The sequence below is a fragment of the Acinonyx jubatus genome, chromosome A3 (genome assembly GCF_027475565.1).
Source record: "Acinonyx jubatus isolate Ajub_Pintada_27869175 chromosome A3, VMU_Ajub_asm_v1.0, whole genome shotgun sequence".
Lineage (NCBI taxonomy): Eukaryota > Metazoa > Chordata > Mammalia > Carnivora > Felidae > Acinonyx > Acinonyx jubatus.
The window spans coordinates 66,270,875-66,291,330 of NC_069388.1; the positions used below are offsets into that span (position 1 = coordinate 66,270,875).

Below are 20,456 nucleotides of genomic sequence, written 5' to 3' on the forward strand. Positions count from 1 at the left end.
TTCTCTTGTGCAATCCTTTTGGGCAATTTCAAAAATTGAAGTAGGTTGACTTTTTAGATGTTGTTCATTGAAAAAATAACATTAACAGCAGCTAGCATTTACTGAGCACTTATTCACCAGGCCATGCACTAAATTGTTTCACATACATTGGCCTCACAGCACCCCTCTGAGGCTGGAATTACTTTTTTCATTTTAGACATGGAGAGGTTAAGAAAATGTTGAAATATTTTGCCTGGGCTAGTTAGTCGCAGAGCCAGGATTCTAACCCAAGTCTAGACTAGAGCTTTTAAAAACTGTACAAACTGTCTACTTGACTGTTATGTAGGGAGGGACCAGAGAAGGGGTATGGAATTGCAGCACTATTTTGTCCCTAAGAATTATTAAAGCTTTAGGGTTTCCTCTATCCTAGTCTATTCGGGCTGTTGTAACAAAATACCAAAGGCTACGTGGCTTGTAAATAACAAATACCTATTTCTCACGATTGTAGAGGCTGGAAAGTTCCACCATTTGGTGTCTTGTGAGAACCCAATTCCTGGTTTGTAGTCACCCATCTTCTCACTGTAACTTCCCATGATGGAAGGGGTAAGGAAGTCTGGTGGCCTCTCTTTTGTAAAGGCACTAATCCTATTCCATTGGGCTTCACTATCACAACCTAATCATATCCCAAAGTCCCACATCCTAATACCACCATACGGGGCATTAAGGGGGATATAACAATCTATAGCAGCCTCTTTTGTTAGTGATCAGTATAGTTTTCAATATGCCTATGTTTTAACTGAGTTTCATTGGTCACATTCTAAGCCTTAGTTTCCCCATCTTTGAGGTAAGGGATCTAGACTGAGGATTTCCAGGTCTTTAAAAATTTCAACTCTCTCAAGGCAAGACATATCCTATCACTATCAGGGATTCATTGTAGAAGTTCTCAATGAGGTAGAAGTTAAAGAGAGCCTGGAAGTTTGGCAGAGCCTGGCCCTAAAGGTTCTGATAGTACTTCTGCTCCTTCCACTAGATCAGTGGTTTTCAAACTGTGTTCCCAGAGGAACGCTGGATGAAAATGCCTGGGCTTTTCCAGTACTTCTCTGTTTATCAGCATCAGCCCATTTTCTTTTCTTTTTTCTTTTTTAAGTTTATTTATTTATTTTGAGAGAGAGTGCGAGTGGGGTAAGGGCAGAGAGACAGGGAGAGAGAATCCCAAGCAGGCTCCAGCTCTAAGCTGTCAGCACAGAGCCTGATGCAGGGCTTGAACTCACGACGAGATCGTGAGTCAATATCAAGAGGCAGATGCTTAACCAACTGAGCCACTGAGACTCACTCAGTGAGTCACTCACTCACTCACTGAGACTCACTGAGTCCCCATCAGCCCATTTTCAACCAGAATAAGTTCACTGTGATCTATTTTATAGAGTTGGGTTCCATGTTAAGATTTCATTCAAATAAAACAAAACCGCACAGTTCTACTTTAAGTTGTCTGAAACTGCCATTCTAATTGTTTCTTATACTTTAATGTGTATATGAACCACTTTGGGATCTTTAAAAATGCAGAGTCTGGGGTGCCTGGGTGGTTCAGTCAGTCAAGCCTCTAACTTCAGCTCAGGTCATGATCTCGTGGTTTGTAAGTTCCAGCCCCACGGTGAGCTCTGGGCTGACAGCTCAGAGCCTGAAGCCTGCTTCAGATTCTGTCTCCCTCTCTCTCTGTCCCTCCCCTGCTCTCTCTCTCTCACATACACACACCCACTCTCTCTCTCTCTCTAAAAAATAAAAATAAACATAAAAAAATGCAGATTCTTATTCAGTGAGTCTGGGGTAGGGCCAGGGATTCTGCATTTCTAACTCCTGGTGATGCCAATGCTGCCAGTATGCTGGGCCTGAATATAGCAAGGACCAAAATGATCCCTAGAGCTTTAAAAACTCTACTCAACCAAAAAGACTCCTTGCTTATTTTCCTCAGTATGATCTTAAGTTTACCAAAATGGTAAACTCTAGATTTCATCTTCTCCTACTCCCCAAGTTTTAGTCTGCCTGACTTTGTCTTTCTAAATATCTCTCTCATTCTCTCAGTGCTTCTCTTTTCTCTCTCTTTTGAAAGGTAAATATTTAACTTTTTGGACACACATTTAAATATCTTTCTACATACAGTGAACATTGTGCCTCAGCCAGTTCATCTCAGCAAGAGCTAACTATGGATGGTCTGGGAAATTTGCCACAAGTGAGTTATTTAAAGGTAGTTATGGTGACATTCTCTTCTAAATTTAGCATCTTAATGAACTTCTCCAGATTAAGGAGTAACTGTCTTGCACTCTTCCACCCTTTGTGTGAAAAATTTAGTACATACTTGAGACTGATTATTTTCTTTCCTGTGTTAGAGACTTCAAACATTTCCTTTCTCAAAATACTTCCTCAGCTGGCTTTTCCCCACATTATCCTTTTTCTGCAGAGGGGGAAGAGCTTCGATTACCAGAGCTGTCTTTCCCTAACCCTCTACATAGCCCTATGTCTCCACATCCAACTATCCAACGCAGGGGTCAGCAATCTTTCTCTTAAAGGTCTAGATAGTAAATATTTTCAGCTCTGTGGTCCATAGGTTCTCTGTTGCAACTACTCAACTCTTCCCTGTAATGTCAAAGCAGCCAAAGACAATATGTAAATGAATGTGTGTGGCTGTGTTCTGTTAAAACTTTATTTACAAAAGTGGAAGGCAGGCCAGATTTGCCACCCGCCCCCTCCCCCACCTCCAAGGCCACAAGTTTGCTGACCCTTGATCTACATGCAAGTTGAAACTGAGCCAGTCAGATTACAGCTCCTGGGAATTTGGAATTGGGACTGGGAAACTGAGTTAAGTAATAACTATGAGTTGCTAAGAAGGAAAGTTGGGCAAACTGGGTGGAGCCCAGAGATGAAGAGCTGGGGCCACTATTTGGGGCAGCCATCATAACGTGCTGGCAGACAAGTAAGCAGAGAAGCCAGTTTGCAGGGGAAATGAAGCAGACATACAAAGAAAAGCTCAGACTAGAGACCAGAAGATGAGAAAGGGTGAAGGAAAAGTTCTTGTAATGTTGGCTGTGCTTCCCACAGTTTTGTCTCATATAATCTCTGCCTATTTTTATATTTGTTCCTCCTTTACTTTAGCCAGCTGGTATGAGTTTCTGTTTCTTGCAACCAGATAACCCCTAAGTCGAGCAACCTTTTATACTCCAGACATTCCAAATGACAGATAGTTCTCTGACATGAACAGTCATGCTCTACAACAACTGAGGGTTTGCGAGGTGTGGTTCCACTCCCCACCCCAACACTCTCACTTCTCCATGTATTTTTCTTTCTGCACATTTTGCTCAGGCATTATCGCCTGTGGCTGAATTAGGACTTGGTTCCCATTGCTCCTTATGTAAAACTCTATCACTGCACTTTTAATGCCACATTACATTTTCTGATTTGCTTGTCTATAGTTATAACTATAGCTTTCATCTCTATGCTAGGTACAGGGCCTGGTACATAGCAAGAACTTAATACAGACGTAAAGGTACACAATGGTAAATATATCTCTAACATAGGAATAGGTTCTAAACACCCTGAAGGCTCAGGATCCTCAGATACCCCTTCCAGCTTCATGAGCCAAAAGAGAAATAATATAAACTGATAAATTTATTAAGATGTAAAAGACTATAGAAATATACTCAATATGCTTTTGTACTCAACTTTGCTAATAGTATTGTTCAAACATATGTTCTCACTGAATTTTTTTGTCTATTTTATCAGCAGGTGAATATGTTAACATCTCCCACTAAAATTGTTGACCTTTTTATTCTTCCTTATAGTTCTGTAATTATTGCTGTATGTGCTATGACATTATGTTATTAGGGGAATATAACTTAGATTTTTAAAAATCTTCCTGGCAAATTAAATCATTATCATTATGAAGTCTCCCTTTATCTCTATTATTGCTTTTTGTGTTATAGTCTACTTAATCTGATATTAATATAGCTATTCAAGTTTTCTTTCAAGTATTGTATGGTTTAGTTTGTTTCTATCCCTTTTCTTTCAACCTTCTGCATTTTTATATTCTAGATATATCCTTTGTAAACAGCATGTAGCTTTTGATTTTTTTGTCCAGTATGACAATCTATGCTAGCTCGTTACATCAACTGGTGGCCCCAGATTTATCAACAGCTACTAATACTTACATTCTTCTGTAGTTCCCTCCCCTTGACTCTGGGATTGGCTTATAATTTGCTTTACTCAAAAGAATGTGGCAGAAGTGACAATATGCTAGTTCCAAGTCTAATCCTTCTGGAAGACTCAAGCTTGTGCATAAGAAGTTTGCCTATTCCCCTGGAGAGACTATGTGGAGAGGAAGAAGTCATGGAACTACTTACACAAAAACCAAAGAATTCAATTAACAGTGAGAACCAAGGCCCCATACATATGAGCTCAGTAAAGCTGGTCCAGCTAATCTCCAGCTATTGGAGCCATCCTAGCTGAGGTGCCAGCCATGAGAGTGAAGCAGCTATCTGGAATGTTTCAGCCCCAGCAGACATCACCCAGAGATGAGATGAGCCATTCCCTTTGGATCCTACCCAAATTCCTGACCCACGGAATCATGATATATAATAAAATGGTCATAGTTTAAAGTTACTAAATTAGGGGTAGATTGTTAAGTAGCAATAGGCAACTAAAACAAATTTTTTCATTAAATTAGGATTTTTTTTACTGCATAGTGTGATGGTTAATTTTATGTGTCAATTTGGCTAAACCACAGTGTCCAGATATTTGTTCAAACATTATTCTAGATGTTTCTGTGAAGGTGCTTTTGGATGAAATCTACAATTTAACTGGTGAACTCTGTGTAAAGCAGTTTGTGTAAGCCACTCCATAATGTGAGTGGGCTCATTCAATCAGTTGAAGGCCTTAGGAGAACAAAGATTGACCTTCCCTGAGCAAGAAAGAATTCTACCAGCAGACTGCCTTTGATCTTGAACTGGAACTCTACCCTAGGTTAACCTGCAAGTCTATCCTGCAGATTTTGGATTTATCAAGCCTCCACAATCACTTGAGCTAATTTCTTAAAAAAGTGTCTCTCTCTTTGTGTGTGTGTGTGTGTGTGTGTGTGTGTATATACATCCTGTTGGTGCTGTTCCTCTGGAGAACCTTGACCAATAACCATAGTCATACTATTCTCTTAGTGATTATTCTAGAGATCACAAGATACATTCTTGACTTATCAGAGTCTACTATTAATTGTAACTTTTTTCCATCCTCGTAGATGATGAACAGATTTTAGAATACATGATTCCATTTACCTTCTCCTAACATATACACCATTATCATACATTTTTAAATACAAAAGACATTACTATTATTGGACTATATAATCAATGTCAATATTCATTTAGATTTACCCACATTATTTATCTTTTTTTCTTAAGTATGCTTCACACTCAGCACAGCCCAACACGGGGCTTGAACTCATGACCCTGAGTTCAAGACCTCAGCTGAGATTAAGACACCTAACCACCTAACCAACTGAGACACCTAACCAACTGAGCCACCCAGGCACCTCATTACCCACAAATTTGTCATTTTAATTGATCTTTATTACCTCATGTATCTCTAACCTTATTACAACTGGGATCATTTTCCTTCTGCTCAAAGAATGCCAGTGTGAATCTGCTGGTGACAAATACTCTATTTTGTTTGTTTGAAAATTTCTTTTTTAAAAAAAAATTTTTTTAACATTTATTTATTATTGAGAGACACAGAGCGTGAGCAGGGGAGGGGCCGAGAGATGGAGTGACACAGAATCCTAAGCAGGCTCCAGGCTCTGAGCTGTCAGCACAGAGCCCAATGCGGGGCTCAAACTCACAAACTGCTAGATCATGACCTGAGCCGAAGTCAGACACTTAACCAACTGAGCCACCCAGGTGCCCCAGCGACTAAAAACGTATTAATTTCACCTTCATTCTTAAAATATTTGCTTTTGATCTTTTAAAGTTATTGAGCCATGGGGTGCCTGGGTGGCTCAGTCAGTTAAGCATCTGACTTCGGCTCAGGTATTGATCTCGTGGTTTCTGAGTTCAAGTCTGGCATTGGGCTCTGTGCTAACAGCTCAGAGCCCGGTGCGTGCTTGGGATTCTATGTCTCCCCTCCTCTCTGCCCCTCCCATGCTCATGCTCTGTCTCTCTCTGGTTTTCAATATAAATAAACGTTAACAAAAAAATTTTTTTAAGTTATTGAGCCACCATTTTTTGGCTTCAAACTATTCTTTATAAAGTCAGTCGTAAGTCTGATTATTGTTTCTTTAAAGATCAACTCTTGTTTTCTCTAGTTATTCTTAATATTTTTCTCTTCGTCTTTGGGTTTTAGCAATTTTTTCATGACGTATTGATGTGTCAACTGTATGGATTAGAAATATATATATGTATATATACATGGATCCTCCAGGGGTTCATTAATTCACATATTATTTCTGCCCAATACTGTCTTTCCTTTCATTCTGAAATTCCATCTATGTGCATATTAAACTTTATCATTGTATCTTCTATGTGCCTTCCCTGTGTTCTATATTTTCCACCCTTTTTCTTCTGACTCATTTTGCATAATTTCTTCTCACTTATCATCTAGTTCACAAATTCTATCTTTATCTGTGTCTAATATGCTGTTATAGCCATCAGTCCTTATTTTCAGTTATGGCTGTTATAGCCAATAGTCCTTATTTTCAGTTAGTGAATTTTTTGGTTCTAAAATTTTCATCTGATCCTTATTTTCAAGTTTCTAGTTATCTGTCTAAATTTTAATCTTGTTCTATTTACTTATACATAGAAATCATTGTTATTTTTATTTATTTTATTTTATTTTATTTTTATTTTATTTTTGAGAGACAGAGAGACAGAGCTCAAGCAGAGGAGGGGCAGAGAGGGAGACACAGAATCTAAAGCAGGCTCCAGGCTGTGAGCTGTCAGCACAGAGCAGGATGCGGGGCTCAAACCCACGGTGAGATCATGACCTGAGCCGAAGTCGGATGCTTAACTGACTGAGCCACCTAGGCTCCCTGAAAGCATTGTTATTTTTAAATCTGTGTCTGATAATTTCACTTTCTGAACCCCTTTAGTTCCGGTTTTTGTTATTTGTTGTTTCTGTTGTTTTTCTTATTTCTTTGTGTGACTGATTATTTTTGATTATATTGTCTGATGTACTAGACATAGTTTTTGCAAAATTATACAAATGATTTGAGGCGTAGAATAATATTACTTTACTCCAAAGAAAATTTCAGTTTGCTTCTGCCAAGGGTTTTGGGGGCATTGACTTAAAGGAACTACCCTAATCCAATCTTAGGGTTGAGATGATTTGAAATGGAGATGATGACCTTTTACATCTAGGATGTAGCCATTTGGATTCCCTGTCTAAAGCAAGTTCAACCGAGTCATCCTCCTTCCCCCTTTGAACATTCTGAACTCTAATCACTATCCCCCATTCCTTTTTTTAAATTTTTTTTTTCAACGTTTATTTATTTTTGGGACAGAGAGAGACAGAGCATGAACGGGGGAGGGGCAGAGAGAGAGGGAGACACAGAATTGGAAACAGGCTCCAGGCTCTGAGCCATCAGCCCAGAGCCCGACGCGGGGCTCGAACTCACGGACCGCGAGATCGTGACCTGGCTGAAGTCGGACGCTTAACCGACTGCACCACCCAGGCGCCCCTTTTTTTTTTTTTTTTTTTTTTTAATTTTTTCACTATCCCCCATTCCTATTCATACTCTCAGCAACCCTCAGATCTTGGGTTGGTAATTTCTATCTTGTTAGCTCTCTAATACCTTTGAACTGATAATTTTAGTATTTTGTTAAGTTCTTCCAGTGTCGTTAGTAGAAGGATTGGTCCAAATTATTGCCAATACCAGGACTTACAGAAATGTAGGTACTATTAAATATATCTAGTTGTTCTTAGAGGTACATTGAAAAAGATCCTCAAAGGAAAAAACAAAACAAAACTAGACTATCATCTGCAGTTCCATCTTTTTAGCCCCAAGTAACAGACCAGTACTTATAGGGCTGTTGTATCTTAGTCCCGGTATCTTGTGATTTGAGAAAAGTTACTTCTTTTATCAACAAACATTATTTTCTTTAACTTTTTTAATATTTATTTATTTTTGAAGGGGGGGGGAGAGAGAGAGAGAGAGAGAGAGAGAGCGAGCGCATGAGTGGGGGAGGGGCAGAGAGAGAAGGAGACACAAGAATCCAAAGCAGGCTCCAGGCTCTGAGCTGTCAGACAAAGGCCAATGTGGGGCTCCAACTCATGGGCTATGAGATCATGACCTGAGCTGAAGTTGGACACCCAACCAACTGAGCCACCCAGGCGCCCCTACATTATTATTATTTTTTAAATATTTATTTACTTGGAGAGCAAGAGAATGAGAGTAAGCAAGCGGGGAGGGGCAGAGAGAGAGGGAGAGACAGAATCCCAAGCAGGTTCCATGCTGTCAGCACAAAGCCCGATGTGGGGCTTGATCTCACAAACTTGATCTCACATGACCTGAGCCAAGATCAAGAGTCAGGCACTCAACTGACTGAGCCACCTGGGTGCCCCGTTAACAAATATTATTGGCCATCACCTCGGTCCCAAAACTGTTCTAAGCAATTAGACTATAAGAATGAAAGAGATATGGGCATTGACTTCAAGGGTCTTGAAGTCTACATTCTTTATTGGCAAACTGGTTATTTTTAGAATCATCAAGTCATGATCAAAGAGTCTTTGTTAAATATATGTAATACAATAATAAATACATTTAAAATCTAAATGTGTGTATTTGAGTTCCTATCACTTTTCTGTCTAAATATGAGGGCATTTCAAACAATATGTTTTCTAATGTATTTGTCTTCCAGTAAAGTTTAAAGTACAAAAGTATTTTGGAGAGGGGTGCCTGGGTGGCCCAGTTGGTTGACTGTCTGACTTCGGCTTAGGTCATGATCTCATGGTCTGTGAGTTAGAGCCCTGCATTGGGCTCTCTGCTGTCTGCACAGAGCTCTCTTCTGATCTTCTGTCCCCTTCTCTCTTTGCCCCTCCCCCACTGGTTCTCTCTTTCTCTCTCTCAAAATAAACAAACTAAAAAAAAATTTTTTTTAAGTATTTTGGAGAATGAACAATACAAACTTCACAGGAGATCTTAAATGCCAGGATCCTCTTTTTCCTAAAGAGTTAAGCTCTGGTTTCACAGCCTTTTTATTCTTGTAAACTCCTGGGTAAAGCTACTCACTCTGAATCATCATTAGTTTTAATCACAGCTTTTTCTTGAGAGGTGTTCAAAGTCCTCTAAAATAGCCTTTAAGTATACAAGTATCCCTGGACTCTGAACTAAGTGTGATAGACTTCCTAAGAGACCTGAGCCTTACCTGCAGAGATTACTTAAATGTGCCCAGCCTGTCTACTGAATCAGTCATAGACAGGACCAGTAGAGAGATGTTAGTGGATGCCAATGCAGTATTTTCATTATTTGACCTTATACAAGTTACATAGCTGTTCTGGATTTGCTTTTGTATCTATGATAAACTGGGCTCCTAGATGACATGTCTTGAAAGTATGTATTAATGCCAACTCTCAAATTCTGTGATTCTTCTAGAGTTGAGGAGGACTGTTTGGTCACCTGACTTTAAAATAGATGAGAAGGAAAACTAGAAACTAAAGTTCAATATATCAAATAAGATACTATTACAATAATCTGTAGGGAGATGAAGACCCATATTATATTAGTGATCACCATGGTCAGCAGATATAAAATAAGACAAAGGTATGAGGAGACTATGGCTTTCCAGAAGCCACCTCCTCTTAATCTTCCCTTCCTTCTTTGTTCCTGTTCTACTGCATTCTTCCTCCAGGAACTTCCTTCAATTTGTCCACATGAGGGGGCAACAGTGATTGCTCTGAAGGGAGAAAATGAAGCGACTCTTGCTTCTATAAAGCATATAGTACATTTGGCTTGTGGCCACTTAATCTAAGTGCAGTTATGAGGCTTTCAGACAGTGTAATGAGAAACAAATGGAACTAGCAGAGGATTTTGGACAAATCATATAGACACAGTATTTTCATCTGCGGAATGATGCCTATAATTAATTCTGTGTCTCTGTCATCCCCAGAGCTTGACTTGCTTTATTGTCAGTAGGCAGCTTGTTTCATGCTCAGCTTACTTGACTCACAGCCCGCACACAGTGAATATCCAGTTAACATTCATTGTTCAGGAAAAAAAAAATGAACCTTGTATGCATCAGTCCCTGCGCAGGTCTCTTTCACACACGTTTACTTTTAATCTGTTCAGCACATTTGTGATATAGGTATCACTACTCCACTTTTTAAAGATGTGGATAAAGATATTTAGAAATTTAGTGATCAGGATCATAATTTTAGTAAAATGGAGCCTTAGTTCTGCCTCTTATTTCTGTCAGATTATTTTTCTAAGCCTTGGCTTCCTTCTCTGTAAAGTGGGAATTTCTAAGAGTTAGGACAGGGTTTGTAAATTTAGCAAAAAACAAAACAAAAATCAGGAAGTTCCCAAATGGAACATTCTTTTATTAAAAAATTATTCTACATTTACCTGAAATTCTGACTTTGGGCACTCCTGTATATTTTATTTGGCAACAGTATCTTAGCATTATGGTTATGACAATGCATGTAAAGAACTTACCTCAGTCCCTAGCACTTAAGGAGGGCTCAGGAAATGCGATGCTTATTAAATTTTGGATCTGATTCCAAAGTCCTTTTTTTCACCACAAACACGCTGAGCTCAGTTTCCACTTAAAATTTCAGTGAAGCGAGTGTGATATCACTTTAAGTTCATATTAATGCTTTACCGCTTCCTACAGCGCTTTCAAAGCCCGACCCATGGCGGAAAGCTCTTGGGGAAACCCACAGAAGCTCGGGCTGTTGGGGGTCGTCGCTGCAGTCCCAGCACAGGCTTCTCCAGCCGACCAGCCGGGAAGGCCACCCTGGCCCCGCCCCCGCGCCTTCTTGGCCACTCACCGGCCGCGCCGCGCTCCGCCACACTCCTATAGGTCCTGCCGGGACAGGCGAGGCCTTTCCATTTTTCCCGCCTTCCCAGCCCCTCCTCAGCCCGAAACCGGCACTGGCCCACCACGTCTCCGCCCTGCTTTCCGTGCGAACCCCGCCCTTCCGGACACCGCATCTCCCTTCCTTCCCACCCGCAGTTCCCCAAGGCCTGCGAGGTCCGGGGCCCGCCCTTAGGTAGGAGGTGGGAGGAGATACCGGGAGGCGGGCCGAGCCCCCTCCGGAGGTGGCCGCGAGAGGCGGGGACCGGAGGGAAGGGCGGGGCTAATCTCCTTGGCGCCGCGTTGCCATGGCAGCGGGGGAGGGTGCAGGGAGGGGGAGGAAGCGAACGGGAGGGGGATGTGGTGCTGCCGCGGCCGCCACCGCAGCTGCCGCTGCCTGCTCTTTGCCGCGTCTTCCCGGAGGCGGCTGCTGGAAGCCGCCGGGAGCAGCTGTGGTGCTCTGCCATATTGTGTCTTCCCCTGCCCGTTCCTTGCCTCCGCGCTGCGGCTGCAGAGCAGACGGTGAGTTCCCGCGGAGTAGCGCCCTCCTGGGCGGGCGCTGCCGGGCGTCCGCGCTCCCCGCCCCGGCCCGCGGCACAGCTCCCGGGCGCGGAGGCAGCGCGTGCGGCCGGCTCCCGGCGTGGGGCGCGGAGGCGGCTGTCCCGTGACGCGCCCGGACATTTTTGTCCTGTGAGGAATTGGCGCCGGCACGGGGTTCTCCCCTGCGCGCGGCTTGAGTCCTGTGTGGGTTCCCGGGGGGTGTCGAACTGAGGGGAGCGCGGCTCCATGAGGGTCGTGTTAGGAGGGTCGAGTTAGGAGTTTTTCGTGAGAGGTAATGACCGCCTGGGAACGGGTGTCGTCTGGCGGAAACCGCTGCGAGGGGTGCCGGCTCTCCGGGAAGGTTCGGAGGTGGCCCCGGGCACGCTTAGGGCTCAACTCAGGGCGCATCTGCTGTTAGAGGAAGTGCCCCAAGCCCCTCGGGAGTGTGTGCGGCGCCCCCTACCCCGCCTCGAAGTGGGACGAGACGTGCCGGGCGTGGAGTCCTGGTCCCAGACGGACTGGCTGGGCCCAGCCAAGTAGTGCCCAGGGAGGCGCCTGACGCTGCCTGGAGTGAACTTCAAGCCCCAGGATTGCCGGGCGTTCGGGGGACAGGGGCGGGTCCCGGATGTAGGGGTGGCCGACCCCGGCACTCTCTGGCCCCTCCTCCAGCGGGCGCCCTGGGGGCCTCTCGAGGACGCTGTCTTGGTGGGGTGGGAGTTCTAGGGTTTTTAGCGCTGCAATATGGACACTTCCTTTTGGCTGCTTCTCTCGGGCCCGTGGTTATCTCTGTCCTTGTATCTTTTGTCGGGGAGGGGGGTGGGGTGGGTGAGAGGTACTGAGGGCCTGTGCGAGGCTCTTCAGCCTTCTCGGTTCGCCCCACCAAAACAGCGGCGAGTCTGAAAACCCCGGAGGACGGGGGCAGTCAGGGGAAGGAGGCCCCTCTGAGTAGTCCTTCATCCTCCACTCTTACTCAACTCCGCCCCTTTTACCCCTTTGCAGAATGCCTGTTTCCACCTTAGCTCGCGGGAGTGAGAGTAGCGAATTCAATGGGGTACCACTCTCGGGGTCTTCTTGGACCTGATTTCTGCTTTAAAGTCTCCTTAAAAGCAGCCCCTGTACTCCGTTTTCACCTTACAGGAAAAAAGTCTTAGCGTGCAAAAAAACGGCACGGTCTTTCTTCTACCCCAACTCCGAGGCGGAGGGCGGTTATTTATTTCCAGGTTAGTTTGTGCTGTTTCTCCTGTCTTCCTTCTGATTGTGACAGCCACGTGGCCGGCTGACTGTAATAGAGTGCCCTAGCGCCACTAGGTCTGTGGCTTCACTGGTAGGCAGGGGCTTTGTAATCGTGCTGTAGCCTTGCATCCACATTTGTTTTTGTGTTTTCTGAGATGAGGAAGTGGAAAAAAGCTGAACTGTTCACGTCTATCTCGTCTATCTCTTCCATCCGAATTTTAAGACTTATCTCTGTTTCCTTGAAGTCCTTGTAGGGTATATATTGACGTTTTTGCCTTCTCTGCTGTTTGATGATTCATCTGTAAAATCTCAGCAGTGTTAGGTACCAATGAAGGAGTGGTGGGGAATAGAATAGTACATTATGGAGTTTCCCAACTCTGGAAAAACATCGTTTGTATTTAAGAACCATTAGTGAGAGGTTCTAAAGCAATCAGAAATAATCACATTCTGGAGTATTTCTTTTTGAGTTTTAGAAAGTCTTATTTTTTTCTTTTTATATGAAAATGTGACCTGAAAGGATATAGATAAATTATGAGTGAAAATACTTGTTTAGGGATGAAATAAGTACTCGTATGTGTACTTTCTTAAGCTCTTTTTGGAAAAGTATGAACGCTTAATGTGAATGTTAACATGAACAGATTTTATTTTAATGAGTGAAATTAATTTTGAGAATATATGAAAGTAAAGGGTCAAAAGGTTGAACATTTAAAAATACAAATTTTTGGGGCGCCTGGGTTGCGCAGTCGGTTAAGCGTCCGACTTCAGCCAGGTCACGATCTCGCGGTCCGTGGGTTCGAGCCCCGCGTCAGGCTCTGGGCTGATGGCTCAGAGCCTGGAGCCTGTTCCCGATTCTGTGTCTCCCTCTCTCTCTGCCCCTCCCCCGTTCATGCTCTGTCTCTCTCTGTCCCAAAAATAAATAAAAAACGTTGAAAAAAAATTTTTTTTAAAAATCCAAATTTTTGTAGAATTTGGAAAATTTTAGAATTTAAGTGTAATCCATGGATACTAACATCATTTTGTGAATGCTTTGGTGGATTTGAATTATAACTGTAACATATGTTTTTATTTGAATCAGTTTTACTTGAATATTGCTAAACCACAGGAAGCGTTTAAAATGTGTAAAAGAATTATGTAGAGAAGTTATAGCAGCACTATTTATTAGAATTTAATTATGCCATAACAGTGGTTCTCAATCAATGAAGTTAATAGATAAAAAGATTGGAAAGGCTTCAGTGCCAAAAAGATAATGAGATTGAGAAATGACTATTATGTGCTGACCACTGAGAGCAATGCTTAGTTGAGAAAGAAAAGTAAATGTGGTGATGAAATGCCTATATAAAACAGGAAGTACTGAAAACAAATGCTGTAAGATAACGACATTATTAGTTATGGGATCTATCGAATGAAACTTTAAGAAGTGCCATCCAAACAGGACTTGTTCTTGTGGTAGCTTATTGCTTAGCTATCATTGTGTGTGTGTGTGTGTGTGTGTGTGTGTGTGTGTGTGTGTGTGTCGCTTTTAGATTGTTGTCTTTTTAGTAAGTAGGTTTTACATAAATGCAAAAAGTCCTCCAAAAATAAAGTTTTAAGGGCCTAATGCTTTGCTGATTTCTTAGGAAGAAATGGAGATCTTTGATTTGATCCTTATTCTTTGATTGAAGAGACTAGATTAACACCAGTGAAAATTTAAGAATTTACTGTGTGAGAAGATGTAATTAGGAGTTAAATTGTATACTACAGGCAAGTGGTATAAGGCTTAAAAGGAGAAGGAACCTAGAGGGTTTAAGTAGTTAGGGGAGGCTTCTTCAAGAAATAAGGCTCTTGATTTCTAAAGTTTAACATGTTACTCCCATTGGGTTAATCTTTCTGAAAATTGTATCACTCTCATGTCAAGCATGAATTGTATTACCCTTAGGTCAAGTATGAATACCAAATTTCTTCTCAGTACTTTTCAAACTTTGGTCCTTGTTTAATCCCATCTTATCTTCCACTAACCTTCAGGAACTGTTCTTTATTCACTACTTCAATGTGGTATAACAATTTTACTTATCTTTGCTGGTGTGGCATTTTTCTGTTGGAAATATACCTGCACACATCTTCTTAACCGCTGAAGAAATAACTCAGGCTTGAGTCTCGACTGCCCTGAGAGCCTTAGAATCATAGAATTTTAGACCTGCCTTCACCTCCCCAACTGAAAATTCTTTACCTTTTTGAATAGCATGTAATTCTTTTGGCTGTAGCATTCTATGCTGCCTTGTTTTCACTTAATAAATACTTTTTGGGGGGCGCCTGGGTGGCTCAGTCAGTTAAGCGTCTGACTTCAACTCAGGTCATGATCTCGCAGTCCCTGAGTTCAAGCCCTGTGTCGGGCACTGTGCTGACAGCTCAGAGCCTGGTCCTGTTTCAGATTCTGTGTCTCCCTCTCTCTCTGACCCTCCCCCATTCATGCTCTGTCTCTCTCTGTCTCAAAAATAAATAAACATTAAGAAAAAATTGAAAAAAACACTTTTTGAGCCCTTTTCATGTTATAGGAACTAAGGATACAGCTTTGAATAAGATTCCTATGTTCTTTTTTTTTTTTAATGTTTATTTATTTATTTTGAGAGAGAGAGAGAGGAAAAGAGAGAGAATCCCAGGTAGGCTTTCCACTGTGTGCGCAGAGTGTGATGCAGGGCTTGATTTTACAAAATATGAGATTGTGAGATCCTGAGCTGAGCCACCCAGGTGTCCCTCCAATGTTCTTTTTTAGTCATTTTTTTAGTTTTTTTTTTTAATTTTTTTTCACATTTATTTATTTTTGAGAGACAGAACGAGGCAGAGCATGAGCCGGAGAGGGGCAGAGAGAGAGCGGGGGGCACAAAATCTGAAGCAGGCTCCAGGCTCTGAGCTGTCAGCGCATAGCCTGACGCGGAGCTCAAACTCACAGACCATGAGATCATGACCTGAGCTGAAGTCAGTCACTTAACTGACTGAGCCACCCAGGCACCCCTCATCTTTTTAGGTTTTATCACCCTAAGAAAATTATAAAGTCTTTGACCACCCAGAAGAGTCTTATTTTCCTGTGTATATGTGATATGCTTTGTAAGGATTGAATTATTTTCTGAATAAAGGAAAGGCAAGACTTATGGAATGAGGTAGAAAGATGGACGGAAAGATCTTTACAAGTGAAGGGTACAAAAACATAACCAATTATGGATGGCCTTAAAGGTATCACTTCTGAATTTAAATATGGTTTAGTACAAAAAAAAGAGATGACATTTGAACCTCAGAATATAATAAAATCCTTATTTGAGGAAGGTTCATTTGACAGCAGTGTTAATAGTAATTATTAACTGCGGGAATGGGAGGCATGGGAAGGCGAGAGATCTACTGAAAAAAAATTAATAACTTTGAGAGGGAAGTTTGGAAGGGAAGCATCATCAAGAAAATGGTGAGTTTAGTTGAGTGTAAGATGCGTGGGAGAAAGCAAGGGGAATATGACCTTTAGTGACTAAAGATTAAAGATGTGGGATAATCACTTCAATATAGAAGTGACAGCGAATGTTATGAATTTTTGTCACAGAGTTAATGAAATGTTGAGGATGAAGAATGATACTTTGGGAAACTAAAATTCAAAGGGATTTGCTTTGATCATATGTAACTTCATAATTAATACTATAGACTTGTACAATGCCTACAGTATTGTTTATTAATAACTTTATTTCCACTATAGGAGAATACTATCTTTGTCTTACTACCAAACATAGAGGGACGAAAAGAAGGTTTATCATCATTTGTTTCCAAGGGATTTTGATTCTTGTATTCCTTATTTTCCTTACTCTGTTTTCATTTAAGTAACCTTTTATTTTAGAATAGTTTTACATTTACAGAAAAGTTGCAAGGTAGTACACAGAGTATACCTCACTCAGTTTTCATTATTGTGAACTGCTTATATAACTAAGGAAACGAAATTGCTACATTTCTAATAACTATGCACTTTCTTCAGATTTCACTAGTTTTTCCCTAGTGTTCTTTTTCTATTCCAGAATTGCAAATTCTCAAACTTTTCTTGTTTTTGATGACTGTGACAGTTTTCGGGAGTACTAGTCAGAGATATTAGAGAATGTCCCTCGGTTGAGATTTGCCTAATATGTGAGGGGATAAATGATTCTTAATGATTAGACTGGAGTCATATAGGTTTTAGGGAGGAAGACAACAGAGGTGAAGTGCCATTCTCATCACATTACTCTAAGGGCACATAATAACAATATGATAAAATTGATGATAATCTTGATCACTCTTTGAGGACTTTGTTTGCCAGGTTTCCACCCCCTTTCCTTCCATACTCTACTCTTTGAAAGCAAGTTGCAAAGCATATCCCATGCTCAAAGCCTTAACCTAATTTTGATTCATATATTTTTTTATTTCCTTCAACCTAATTTGCTTTTCTATAAATATTTAAAGTTGGATAGATATTTATTGAGCATCTACTGTATTTATGTGCTAAGAATATAGTGGTGAGCAAGAGAATTCTACTTTCCTAGAATCTGCCTGTTATAAATGTAAAATGGAATTTATCCCCTCACATAGATCTTGTTTTCACTGAAGGTTATAAACATAATATTACTATGGCCTAAAAGGCTAAATAAATCTCTTTACTTAAGTAGTCATGTAGAAGATATGCTTATTAGCATAAAGGTTAACTGCCTTTTGTACCAACACAGGTAACAAAAAATTACTTTGATTCTCCCCAAATAGATGTATTCCTGTTAAATTACCAGGATAGTTTAATTACCATTAATTATCCTCAGATCCTATAAAGTCTACAGGTTGTATAAGAAAATTCTTGGCTTTTTTTTTTCTTTAAATATTTATTTTGAGAGACGTGCGTACACGGGGGGAGGGGCAGAGAGAAAGAATCCCAAGCAGGCTCTGCACTGTCTGAGCAGAGCTGAAGACAAGGCTGGAACTCACAAACTGAAAGATCATGGCCTGAGCTGAAATCAACAATTGGGTGCTTAACCCACTGAGCCACCCAGGCGCCCCAGAAAATTCTTGGCTTCTTGATTGTAATTTAATAGTTATTTGGTGCTTTTGCCACTTAGAAGTGGTCTGAAAGATATACTGGGGAAAAGATACTGGGAAAAGAACAGACCCTGTGCTTTCCTCTTTGTGAGAGGCTATAATTATTTATTTATGGAAAAGAAAATGCAGTTGAAGAAAATAAACATTAAAGTTTTGAAAGTGATGATGAACTTTGTTGGAGGGAAGACTCTGTATACTTAGTAGAAGAGTGATGCCATTGTAACATTGGGAATGTTATTGAGAATATTATTAATAAAACAGTGTCAATTTTATTGGACAATAAAATTTTTGTTTAAAGTCTTCTTGAACATTTCAGTTAATTTCTTCTAGTTAACTAGGTTAACTACAAAGTGCTCTTACTTTGAACTCTTAACTGAAATTTTGTCTAAAATGTATTTAATACATTTATACCTTTCACACTATATTTTACAGCCCACTGAGCATAATTTAATATTTAAGTTAGAATTTTTTTCATGTTTATTTTTGTTTTTTAGAGAGAGAATGGGAGAGGAGCAGAGAGAGAGGGAGGCAGGATTTGAAGCAGGCTCTGTGCTGAGAGCAGAGAGCCTGATGTGGGGCTTGAACTTACGAACCACGAGATCATGACCTGAGCTGAAGTCAGAGGCTTAACCAATTGAGCCACCCAGGCGCCCCTTAAGTTAGAATTTTGAGACAGAGTTAACATAGTACTTTTGAGTTTTATTCATAACCTTAGAGGTAGAGAATTGAGGAAATTGATAAACTTACATCCTTATGGTTTCTTTATCTTAAAAGAGGAAATAACAGAAAAAGAAGAGATTTCTTGTAAGTTAAGATTTTGCTGTTCCTCTTGTTTGTCCCACGCCTTTGTCCAGCTCCTCCATCCTTAAAAGTTCAGTTTAAATGCTACCTGTTGTATGCTGATTGAACAACATTCAGTAGTAGTCCTAGCAATAATCACTATCTTTTATTGATCACCTACTATATTCTGGCATGGTATTATACTGGACATGTAGTTATATGATATATAGAGTATAATATAGTATATATTAATTCCTCTTAACCCTACAGGAAGTATTTTATTCTTATTGATAGAGAAAGATAATGAGAAGTTATGTAAATGCAGTGCTGGGTATTTGAAACCAAGTCGTTAAAATTTTCAAAATGCATACTCTTTGTACTGTGACCTAAAGTCTTTAAGAAATGGGTATTTGCCAGGATGAGACACTTGAATCTTGATTTGTCTCCTGGAAGGAGTAGGGAAAAATACATGGTAGGGAGAAGAAACTGATATTTCCAGACCATCTTCCCTCATTTGATGCCTCATTTATAGAATGCCTAATCTGTGGCAGCAGTGCTACTACTTTATTGTTATAATGAGTTAAGTAAATGGTGTTAACTCCTTGGGATTCAAGGAGGTTAAGTCATTTGTCAGAGGTTGTATATATAGAAGTTTGTTGGCTGATGGGTCTGCCTTGCTCTTTGACTTTTCTAGTACAGGGTACTGCTATATTTATTCTTTTATTTAAATATTTGCTTACTAAGTGGTCTGTACTACAGCATGAAAATGAATATATTGAGTGCTGCTTGCAAGGATTTATATTCTAGTGCAGCATTTCTTAAGTGGATGATAGAACCTATGTGGTAAATTGTAATCAGCATTTCTTTTAAAAGATTGAATAGAAGAGGTACCTGGGTGGCTCGGTAAGTTGAGCATCTGACTTCTGCTCAGGTCATGATCTTACAGCTTGTGGGTTCAAGCCCCACAATGGGCTCTGAGCTGACAGCTCAGAGCCTGGAGCCTGCTTTGGATTTCTCTCTCTCTCTCTCTGCTCCTCCCCCACTCATGCTCTTTCTCTCAAAAATAAATAAACATTAAAAATATTTTTTTAAATAAAAAATCGAATAGAAAATTTCAGTGTGTTATATGTGGTTAAGTGTAAAAGTGTGATTTCACTTTGTTTCAGTTATATATGTATATCATGGATCTCTACAAAAATGTCATAAATAGCAAGTAAGTTCTATAATAAGGTTCTATATAGGATGCTAAGCAAGCAGGATGGGAAAAAAAGTAATTCAAGGAAGTCTCTTCTGACTACTACTAAGGCTTTACTGACTCTGAGCAGTTCTGACAAATGGGGTAGAGAGCCTTAAATACATCTAAAAACCGAAAGGAGTGAAAGAGCGTAGTATATTCAGGAAACTTGAAGTGGTGTGAAGCAGTGGCACACAGGAGCCAGATTGTTCAGGGAGCTTACTAGGCCAATGGTTTTCTGGAGTCTCATGGTGTTCTTTTGTTAAAGAACAAAAAATACATGGATACATTTGATTGTATCATATAATCTAGAAACAGTTTTAGCAATAGAAAATTTGACCATATAACGTGTATGTAGTGTAAAATGGTGACCATGAACATAACTGTTCATAAAAACAATAACAACCAAAAATTGGTTAAGCAACTTTGAGGTGACTATCAAATAAATGTTACTTTTCTATTTTTTCTTGTGTTTTGTCAACTGCTGGCTTTTGCTGGCATACTAATGGTAGCAGGTCCGAAAATTTTAAGAGAAAAACGTTATAAGAGAGAAAGTTGTTCCCTTTGCTTTGAATTAGGAA

The 20,456-nt window shown here is 40.6% G+C and overlaps 2 protein-coding genes across 5 annotated transcripts in view; one reads left to right on the plus strand and one right to left on the minus strand.

The window, feature by feature from the left end:
- The window catches only part of LOC128311193 (translation initiation factor IF-2-like), a 242,574-nt gene extending 230,174 nt beyond the window's left edge, over nucleotides 1-12,400 (minus strand). For both annotated transcript variants that reach the window (XM_053200569.1, XM_053200570.1), the window contains exon 1: nucleotides 10,664-12,400. In XM_053200569.1, the coding sequence (XP_053056544.1) occupies nucleotides 10,847-11,812 (966 nt within the window). In that variant the 5' untranslated portion in view covers nucleotides 11,813-12,400 and the 3' untranslated portion in view covers nucleotides 10,664-10,846. The remainder of the gene's footprint in view (nucleotides 1-10,663) is intronic.
- The window catches only part of FOXN2 (forkhead box N2), a 66,561-nt gene continuing 57,304 nt past the window's right edge, over nucleotides 11,200-20,456 (plus strand). The window contains exon 1 of one of the 3 annotated variants that reach the window (XM_053200568.1): nucleotides 11,200-11,220. The gene's annotated coding sequence lies outside the window, so the exon portion shown is untranslated. Of the gene's footprint in view, nucleotides 11,221-11,406; nucleotides 11,547-12,648; nucleotides 12,785-20,456 lie in introns of those variants that run through there. The other 2 variants (XM_027072505.2, XM_053200567.1) reach the window with 2 other exon arrangements.